This window comes from Pyrus communis, chromosome 8 (genome assembly GCF_041283825.1).
Source record: "Pyrus communis isolate YQ-2024b chromosome 8, ASM4128382v1, whole genome shotgun sequence".
Lineage (NCBI taxonomy): Eukaryota > Viridiplantae > Streptophyta > Magnoliopsida > Rosales > Rosaceae > Pyrus > Pyrus communis.
This window is the reverse complement of record NC_142572.1, coordinates 7169596-7180487: the sequence shown is the minus strand read 5'-3', so window position 1 is coordinate 7180487 and position 10892 is coordinate 7169596. Positions and strand designations below refer to the sequence as shown.

At 36.4% G+C, this 10892-nt stretch overlaps 1 protein-coding gene across 4 annotated transcripts; it reads left to right on the top strand.

Annotated features, from left to right (window-relative positions):
- The first annotated feature begins 586 nt into the window (after nucleotides 1–586).
- LOC137718475 (biotin--protein ligase 2) lies at nucleotides 587–6744 on the top strand. Of its 4 annotated transcripts, none has more exons than XM_068458033.2 (10): nucleotides 587–825; nucleotides 912–1179; nucleotides 1281–1342; nucleotides 1434–1582; nucleotides 2035–2155; nucleotides 2372–2527; nucleotides 2995–3040; nucleotides 4038–4104; nucleotides 4932–5008; nucleotides 6399–6744. In XM_068458033.2, the coding sequence occupies exons 1-10, from the start codon at nucleotides 708–710 to the stop codon at nucleotides 6439–6441; spliced, it is 1107 nt and encodes a 368-aa protein (XP_068314134.2). In that variant the 5' UTR covers nucleotides 587–707; the 3' UTR covers nucleotides 6442–6744. The 4 variants fall into 4 exon arrangements, 2 of the variants coding, with proteins under 2 accessions (XP_068314134.2, XP_068314133.2); XR_015965599.1 differs by having other exon boundaries at nucleotides 595–825; nucleotides 906–1179; nucleotides 2888–3040; nucleotides 6399–6621; XR_015965600.1 differs by having other exon boundaries at nucleotides 598–825; nucleotides 2888–3040.
- Nucleotides 6745–10892: the final 4148 nt, after the last annotated feature.

The following is a 10892-nucleotide window of genomic DNA, read 5'->3' as shown; positions in this document are numbered from 1 at the left end:
TGTTCGCTTTAAATTGCACAAACTCCTTGGGTTTTATTTTGAGGGTAAACGATAATTTCATTCATAAAACACCAACTAGAACAAACATAAACATACATGTGGACAAAATGATGGCCTTTGAAAAAAAAATTAGTGGGAAAAAGGCAGACTAAGGAAAAAAGACGCCACACATGCAAGACGAAATTTACCATTTACAGACTCGGCATGGATGGGCCCCATATCCACCCAAAACGATAATCCTGACATTACAAACTATATCGAGCTAAACGATGAGCAATACTATTAGCTTTCCTTGGAACATGATTCACCCCACCTGATTAGTTTATAATAATGATGTATACCATCCACATAGACTCCTTCAGCATCCAAGCAGACCTCGTCCTGGTTAAGAAGTTGAACCAGCCTAATGAGGACAGCTTAATCGTTAGTGACCAGAGTAATAGAATTACTACTAGGTACAATTCACTTCAATAGTAAAGGATGATCAATCTGGAGCCAAAAAAAAAAAGGTTAAGGACCAAATTGAAAACCACTAAAACTTTAGGGGCAAACATGCAGTTAACCCGTTTCATTTTTATTCCGTTAAGGTGGCGGGTTCGCAGTGACGACGTGGCATCTTCCAATCCTCTTGGCTTATTCTCGTATTCTCCGTCCCGAGAGCCGAAACGTTTGACTTCCCACTGAAACTTCTGGTTCCTCCGAGTTGAATGCCCTTCGCATCCACCTCCTCGCTAGGGTTTTCCACCATAAGAAGCTCGCTGAAGAAGGCCATTTTCTCGAAGAAAGCGACTTGCAGTCCCTCTCTACCCGCCGCCGTTGCATCAGGTTTGTTCTGCGCTCTAGTATGTTCCCTACCTACTGTTTGGCTAACGAGAAAATCCAGGAAACTGATTTCATTTTTGAAGTTTCAGCCATGGACGGCAATTCGAACTGTACGCTGGTTTTGTGCGGGAAGTCGCCGGCGGAGAATGAAATTGCTATAGCATTGAAGAGCAGCAACGCTCTGAAGCTCCCTGAGAGCACCGAGCTTTCAATTTTGTTACAGTCGGAATTCGAAAAGCCGGTCAAGGAGGATGCTTTCGGAGTCGACTCGTTCATGAGCTTGCTCTCTACCAGTCGGTTCGGCAGGTTCCTCCTCTGGTCTCCACGCTTGCCTTCCACACACGACGTCGTTTCCAAGTAAGTTTCGCAAAAGACTGGATTTTTAGTTTCCTGAACTCTGAAGTTAAGTGAATGATTATTTTTCGGATAGTGAATTTGAGTTTTTAGTTTGATCTCAGCAATTTTTGTGAGCTGCCGGTGGGTGCGGTTTGTGTAGCTGATGTTCAGTACAAAGGGAGAGGTTTGAAATGCTAATTAGTGGTTGAGTTTGATTCATTGATTGTTGTATTTCAATTTTTGGAATTCAATTTGTTAGTTAATTTTTGTGGCAGGGCGGTCGAAGAATGTGTGGGAGTCTCCTGAGGGTTGCCTTCTGTTTTCCTTTACTTTGCAGATGGAGGATGGCCACATCGTGCCTCTCATACAGTACGTGGTTTCTCTTGCCGTCACGGAGGCAATAAAAGATGTTTGTGATAAAAATGTGAGTGCATTGTTCGTCACGAGTTTGATATGGAAAGAATTAAAAAGTTAACTTTGTCAAATTTATATATATGAGTTTGGTATATGATAGCCATTAATGGTAACTGTAGCAAAGAAGCGTGTTTCATTCAAAATTCGAATTTGTTAAGCAATAACTGTTCTATTTGTTTCTAATTCAATGTGTTGCCTGAGGCGTTCATCTTGACCTCAAGTAATACATAGAAGTTCGCTAGTACTTTAACTGTAGAAAGATTACGTCACTCGTATTGACTATCCAACCTGTAATAGATTGCACGGAGATAACTTTTTTCAGGCTCTTATTATAGTATATTTGGCTACTTGGACCATGCACATTGCATCTGATTGTTATATTTACTAATTTGCAGTTGATAAGTTGATGCTATAGTGCAGACTTTGATACACTTTGTGTTGGGTGCATCTTCTGCATTTCAGGGCTTGCCATATGTTGATGTTAAAATAAAATGGCCAAATGATCTTTATTTAAATGGCCTCAAAGTGGGAGGTATTTTATGCACCTCAACGTATAAGTCAAAGCAGTTCAATGTCTCTGCTGGTAATTAGTCTCATCCTCTGGTTGCTGATTAGCAGGTCTGATTGCAAATAAGCATGCTTTGAAATACCGAACTTCTTACATTCGGTGGACCTGTTCCTTTCAAGTACTATATGAATGACACCATCAACAACACGCACATGTGCATGATTGGATAATGGATATTCAACAATAACTTTTATGTTGATGACAGAGATACTCCTGTTTTTGCTTTTGCAGGTGTAGGTTTGAACGTTGATAATGAGAAACCAACCACATGTTTGAATGCATTTCTTAGAGAATTGTCTGTTACAACATACCGATTTAGAAGAGAAGATGTTCTTGCCACCTTCTTTAACAAATTTGAGATGTTATATGAAGTTTTTATAAATCAAGGTAAAAACTCATCACGTCAATTATAGAAAATGTCATCTGATATATCAATTATACCATTCCTTCATTTTGATTTTAGTGCTTAATTTTACAGTTTTACCTCAACTATGCGTGTTGGTGCCGTTCTTTCTAAACTTTTTCATTTATGTTTCAAGCCAGCTTGAATATTCTGTAAATCAAAATTTAATTTTCGCTCGATACCAAAAGTTGAATCCCTTAGTTGTACTGTTTCAGTTATGAGACAGCTGTTTTTCCCCGTCGTCTAACAACCTAGTTTCCTTGCCGCTTAGAAATATAGATAAGTAGTGGGCAGATACAATTATTTCGTGTTCTGCACAATTATCTAATCAATCTTTTCTGCAGTTTCTATTTCAGCTGTAAAATTCTACTTTGATCAGTAAGAATGATAGAATATCCATCAAGTACGTAGGTTATGAAAATTAATGCTGGCTCTTTTGGTTCATGTCAAGGATTCCAATCTCTTGAGGAGCTATACTATAGGACATGGCTACACAGGTAACTCACTGACATGTATATTAGATTCTCTTGTGGATCGTTGTGGTTGAACTCAAGTTAGTAATTTTTCAGACAGTCTTTTCTAGATATAAAAAGCAAAGAAGCCTTGTGAAATGTCACACCAAATATGCTGTGAATTTTGTCTTGGTACAAAATAACAATTCTACTCGATCTGCAGAAGCCGTTTTCCGACCATTAATCTGGCCTCCTGATTTTCTTCTCATAAAGTACTGAATTTGTTCTTGTCATTCATCCCCCTAATAGTATATTCCCACATAATCTGGTTGCCTCTGGGATGCCTGGTATATAGGTTGTATCTTCATCTTACATATAAGGGGAGAGCCAAGTGTCTTATCCCCTTTCGCTAGGGGAGTTTTTCTGGGGTACTGTTGGGATGCAGGGGACTCCTTCCTTGTACGCTAGCCTTCAAGAAGCAATTCTAGTCGTGAGATTGACAATAACACACCTTCTTCCACAGTACCCATTCCTTGGTATTCTACTTGGAATTAGTATTATACTCGTGAGATTGACAATAACACACCTTCTTCCACAGTACTCATTCCTAAGTATTCTACTTGGAATTAGTATTCTACCCGTGAGATTGACAATAACACACTTTCTTCCACGGTACCCATGTCCTTAGTATTCTACTTGGAATTTGTAAGCTATGGTTTTTACATGGACCGGGTGGTCTATGTTTCACCTATAATGTTATATCGTTGTGCTACCTCCATACCTTAAACTATCAAATTAATTTTTGTTGTCTTGCATTTTCAGCTTTCTTGACATCTTAATTTTCTTACCATTATAAAAACTTGGGCTAGGTGAAGGAGCAAGAATTCTTGTAATCTTGAAGCCTTTGCTTCTTTTCCTTTTTCTTTGTCGATGTAATATCATAATTAAGAAAGATGAATATGCTTAAATTAATATCAATCAAGAGAAATGTGCTCCAGCACGTAGATCCACTTTGAACATAATTTTGTTTTGGTATCTGCAGCGGACAGAGAGTTATTGTGCAAGAAAAAACTGAGGATCAAGTGGTGGAAAATGTGGTTACTATTCAGGTGTGGCAAACTAGACAGCTTCTCAATGAGTCACTGCCCTCAAATTTTGGATATGCATGCCTATGTAAATGCAATAGCGTATACCCTTTCTTAGGATAAACCCAAACAAAAACTACTATTTCATCCTTTCTGGCTCAAACAAATTCAATCGTTAACTTTATGGATGTATTTCCTTTTGTTTCAACCAAAGTTTGTTCATTTCCCTTGATTACAAAATTTAAAGTACTTATTGGTTAAAAATGCTTGTGAATCCTTGATTTGAATAAGCTGCAAAAAGATCTAGCCTCAAAATCATAAGATAGGGGGAAAAAACTACAATTACACCTTCTATGGCTAGCCTTATTTACATGGTAACCCTGTAATTTACTGTCTTACTCTTAGACCCCTTATGGTTCCCTATCTTGACTGTCCACGTTTAAATCTCCAAACTTATGCACAAATTCCATAAAAGAGCCATGCAAATACCCCATGACCACTCTGAGCCAAGATATTTGCACGCACCATGTCAAGCATTGATATGCCTCTCATCACAGCCATCATGCGGCCATTGCTGGACACCCTTGGATACGGGTGTAACTCCATCTTTGTAAAACTATGCATGATTGCAATCAGAGAATAGAATAGCTTGAACAGGGGAAGAGGATATGAATAAAATAGCCATTTACATGATTATTAATGGCATCCCTTAAGTAGACAAATTAGGAAACAAGATATACCTGTGTAAATAGGGTCGACTGTAACGGTGTTATATGGTTTGAGGTATGATTGTTGTCAATATTCTATATTTGGTACTAGGGTTCTCAGGACTGAAAATCTTCAATTTGCAGGGTTTGACCTCATCAGGATATTTGTTGGCTATTGGTGATGACAATCAAATGTGTGAACTTCATCCTGATGGCAATAGGTATGTTTGCTCAAAAGAAATTTTTTTTTTTTCTTTTTGGAGTGATATAGTGTTGCTTAATTTAACTATGAAACTTACTTAAGCAGTACGTGCAAAGTCTCTTTTGTTTTTTTGTTTTAATAGTATAATGTATGCTTTTGAAAGCTCCATTATAACTACTGGATGAACATATGGCGAGCAAGCTCTTAAGGGTAAAAATAAACAGTAATTTCCTTTCACTTAAAGTAGCTAGCTCAATTTTTCAATTTTTATTTTTCTGGGCAAATGTGTTAGCACAATTTAGAGCCATCAAAATTTCAACTTCAATCAAAGGGAACACTCTTGTCAAGATTGCCTTAAGCCATTTCTGTCACTCGGGATGTATACTTGGTAATAAGGTTCAAATTTTTTGATACACGTTACTGGGGAGATCTGTTTGATTTGATGTGGTTTTTGTAACTTCTGAAGTTAGTATATGAAAGAAAGTATCTATAAATTGGTAGTTATTGGAAGTAGTAGAAATTCGTGGTATTATGCCTGAAGGTAGTTTCATTGTTTTGTTGACATATTAATGGTTTATTTTACTATTAGTTAAGATCATGTCCTGGTTTGGTCCTAGTACCGCATCATATAAGCTTTTTGTTTGAGACATCAATTGGTGAAGATTTGGTAGTTGAAATCTCACACCATTTTTGTTTATCTGTTGATTTGAAATTGTACCTCTGCTTTACTAGGTGACAATAATCATGTCAGGTTGCTTGGTCAAAAGGACAGCAACTTGGCGTCATGCCCTTTTGTAATTTTGTTTTACCATCCACAGATGTAATACCGGTTCTGCTTTCCTTTACTGTTCATTTCTGTCCAAATACAGTCATCGTCATAATTTCGCATGCATTTACCGTCTTTGAAGTGACTCTGATTTGATTTTCTATGGTACTCCGGAGCATTATAGAATTTTTGGACTCCGATTTTAATTCGTAATGGCCTCTTAATCCTTGCCTTTGTATTTGTGTAATTAGTCAGTAAATGCATTCCTGTTAGTTGGGGCAGAATCAGTACTGGACATGTCTTTCTGGTCAAACATTTCATTCATGCCTGTATTTGCGTGCTTTCATTAACTTGATGCGTATGAAACACATTACATAATAAACATGTAGTAATACTAGATATAAAAAAATGTAAAAAGAGAATAATTAAGAAATAGCGGAGGTTTTGATTTGAAGTACGCTAAGAACTTCCCAATATACATTTTGCCCCTTTTTCTGATGAACTACTGTATCTATCAAGCATTCTGGCAATTTTATGGAGTGGTTTTACATTCACATGCTATAATTTCAGAAGTATGTCAGGACATGAGCCTGGCCATTTTTAACCTAAGTAATCATTATATTGTCTCTGTTTGTCCATATAGTTTTGACTTCTTCAAAGGATTAGTCAGGCGAAAAATGGACTGAAGAAGATTCCTTGGCACCACCTTGCATCAGTGGCTTCAAAATTGCTGCATCACGCGCACTACTGAGAATGTTCTCTCCTTTATCTTTTTCATACGTCCCGATACTCGAATCATTTTGTTTAACTTAATTGTTTCGGTATAGATATCGGTCAAAAGTAGATCTGCATATCTTGCTTAATAATGTCGGGACTCGTGGAATTGACAACCATACTTTCCTGTGTTTACTTGCTAACAAGATAGGGATTATGTTGTGTTATGTCACGAATCATTTGATCCGCCAAGTAATCAATCATTTGCAGGAAAATCAGGTCTCCATGCCAGCTTCGAGGTAGGTCCGTTTGAATACCTAGTTTCTTTGTTGTTTGTTGAGGAAATCTATGATTGTATATTTCCGTGGCCAAACAAGAATTTAGGCGGAAACATAACGCTCACGAGGCCATATTTGAAAGGTTTATTTTTTAGGCCATATTTGAAAGGTTTAACTTTTTAGGGTTCCTTGTTGGTTGGATTATATGCTGAAGTTTTTGAATTTAAACATCTTAACATGGTGTGTAAGGTCGAATATGCGGATTAGGCTGATTAACTAGGACAATGTGTATGTCCGCTTGCACTCTGGAACCCTCACCCCTCTCCATGTAGTTTAGAGTAAGTAGGGATGACAATTTAACCTATCAAATCCGATCTTCGCAAGTAACCGATTTGAACGGTTCGGTTTCGGGCATTAAATTTCGGGTATTTTACAGTTATAGGAAACAGTCGGGCATTAAATTGAAATCATATTTACTCAAGAGTAAATAAGGCTGTCGCTTTGTCAAAAGAAAATGATACGTGCATTGGTCATCAAGGCATCAAATTTTTTGCTTTTGGTACAAATTTTGGCACCCGATTCGATTTTAGATGTGTACGACAATTTACAAGTTAAAAAGAAAAGAAAAATATCCTTGATAAGTGTTGGCCAATAGACTTGACTCGTAAATCAAATTTGCTGTACTGAATGAAGAACTCCAAATTGAAATCTTATCGCAAGTCATAAGTGGAGGCCAACTCTCGTCCTCCTAGCGAAAGTGGCGAAGACAACATGGGTTCATTGGCTGCTTATGATCCTAATTGCTTCACAACCCAATGTATATTTATATGTATATTTGTATATGACTCATATGCAACCGCGACAAATTGAAATAATGAGTACAAAACAATAAATTACAACGCTATTTTTTTGTGCAATCCTATGTATGGTTATTGGTAGATTTTGTTCTTTTTCTTTTGTCTTTTTTCTCATATTTCTTGTGTGCGACCCTATGGTCCTCAAAAAGTGTTCGATAAAATCTTGGCAGGAATCTAATCGACATAACACAGCATAAGGTGAACTCCAACCAAGAATAACTTGCCTGCAGATTAGAGAGAGTAGATGAATTCCCCTTGGTCATTAATCCTTTAAATAAACATTAGTTATGCCAAATAAAGAAAAATCCATCCTCAAGAATAAAAGTATTGTATGCCATCTAAAGGAGTGAAAGGATAGCCTTAGTACAGACGAAGAAAGGAACAAAGGTTATGATGCTAATTAATTACACTTGTATCATATGCCCTTGATATTTTCAATCCTTCTTCCATTTTTTTCCACCTTTTTGCTTATAATAAAAAGGATTGAACCTTCTTTTTGTTTTTTTTTCCTAAAAAATGAGATAACTGATGACAAACTACGGTTATCCATCCCTTTCGAGGGTTGGAAAGACTCACAGAGGCATTTCAACCTCCTCTTAGCCACAAGTCTGGCTTCCACACCAGCAACGGCTTCGAACCCAAGACCTCTAGTTTTTAATTTGAAGAAAGCCTCGCAATTCGTCATTTACCACTGGGCCACCAGCTCGTGGTTAATTGAACATTTGGGTTTAAGGTGTTGCATTTCCACTTACACTTCCCGGATTCAACTAACATGAATGACGATAAATGAGTTCGAATTATATGAGTTTGACTTCTAGTTGTGGCTAGAATCGTCGTCACGAAAAAAGCGGAACTTTATCCTATTTAAATTCTAACTCATTATCTCATATTTCTTGGCCACTTGAACTAATAATCATGAAGATAGCAAGAAAAATAGTATTGAAGATGCTCTAGCTATGAGCCTACAACTTACTTTTTGATAATCTTTCCCTCGCATGCTTCTCCTTGTTAATCAATATCCTATAGTGGACAAAGAATTGCATTGCTTTTTAATTGGTAAAAAATAAAGGGTTTTCAAGAGGAAATTTGGGGAAGCATGAAGGGATCCGGGAGATCAGTCAAAGATCTATTGGATTATCACGAAACATTTTGGCAAAGTGGTGGACCAAGTTGGTTAAGAAAACTAGTGAGAGGGGTCTGTCTTTCTTAGTTACTTGTTAGGTTAAAAACTGCAGACTTTGAGATGCTAGCTAGCTGTACATGTATATAGGGCTGGAAAATTTTCCCGAAAATCCAAACCAAATCAAAAAAATTCCAATCTTATACTAAAAAATTCTCAAATCGATAATAACGACAATTTCGAGATCCATACTAAACTGATCCCAAATCTTTTGGTATAGGAATCGGGATTACATATTCAATGGTTCGGGAATCCCGAACTGAACCGAAAAAAAAATATATATATATATATATATATTTATTTATTTATTTTGGTTGCATGCATGTTGATGTTATATTTAAGTAGTTTGATAATAGACTATATTAAAAATAAAAGTATGAAATTGAGTAATTTGGAACTTTGGAACATCAATTTGACTTGGTATGAATGAATTGACATTTCAATTGGTATGAAATTTCAAATTAAAATGAGGTAAAACCCTAAATTTTAATTTATATGAAATTGGAAAACAAAATTTAGGCCAAAAATCTCAAATTTCATTCCAAAAACCCAAAATTCAATCATGATCCATCCTGAAGTACTAAAAACAATTCGAGAATCTCGAAAATTAGGAATACCGAAATTTTGGTTCAGAATTGATCTTCAAATTTTTGTCCCGAAAATTTTTGGTTTGGGATTCAAGATCCCTTTTTCGGTTGGGATCCCATACTGAACCACCCCCACATGTATATGGTGGAGAGAAGCATATGGAAAGCTGGGGTGCAATCAAAACCATTTAGAATAACATCCGTAATATTGATAGCACACATAGTATTAAGGTCACTCACGTACGCGCGTGTAAGTTGAGTATGGCTGAATAGTGTCAAGGGTTAGAATAAATCTAAACGCACATGGACCCATGACCGTAACATCTTTCTTCTTATGATGTGTACAAATATCTAGATATAATTTGCCCTACAACTGAAAATATATTATTGGTGACACGATTTCTCTAGTTTTTGAGGTTACATACTTAATATTCATTCAAAAGTTTTGAGGGGTCTACTTCTCAATTGAGAAAAATGAACTGCAGCCGTCTTTATCAAATGAATATGATTAGATTAGATTAGATTAGATTAGATTAAAGACCAAAGGAGAATAGAAGATAGCCTCATGTTGGCGTTGTTCGGCTGGATATGTTCCTCACACAACTCTTTCCTAGTTACTCATTAGGTTAAAAACTGCAGACTTTGAGATGCTAGCTAGCTGTACTTGTATGTATATGGTGGAGTGAAGCATATGGAAAGCTGGCGTGTAAACCGAACCATTTAGAATTAGATCCGCAATATTGATAACAAACGTAGTGTTAGGGTCACTCAAGTACGCATATGTAAGTTGATTATGGCTGGATAGTATCAATAGTTGGAATAAATTCGAAGTTTTTCATGTAAATTAAATCAAACAATGTCTTATAACCAGAATGTTCTAACTTTGGACTGGAGGATGAGACTCACTTAGCCAATAAAATGATGCCAGGCGGATTAATAAAAAAAATAAGTTTTTTTTTTTTTTTTTTTTTGTTTAAGGAGGTAGTCGCTGATTTTTCCCGAACTCGTAGAGAGCTGCCAATATACCTTGAACTTTAACTTTAGGTGCTTACCCCCTGAATTTTTATAACTGGCCAAGTTCTCTCTGTACTTTATTTTAGCCGATTACCTCTTGAACTTTTATAATTTGTCAACTTCCTCTAGAATTTTACTTTTAGCCGATCACCACCCTTAACATTTATAATTGGCTAGTTTCTAGTAATGAATTTTTGAGATGAGTAATTACTTTCTTATTCGAATTTGGGACCTGAATTGAAATTGGTGAACCGAAATGGTCTTGTGAATCAAGTCACAAGGAAGGCTAATGAAATGACATTACAATCCGAACATGTTGCTGAAAAAGCAAGACCATGGAGAAGATTCATAGTTGTCCACATTAGACATAAAATTCAAACAAAAAGTACATAGAGTGACCTAGCGGAAGAGAATAAGTTAGAAAAAAATAATATGTTGGCCACATTAGGGATAAAATTATCTTTTTGCCTTCAAAAAATTGTCATGTGTCTTGCACATGACCAAAAT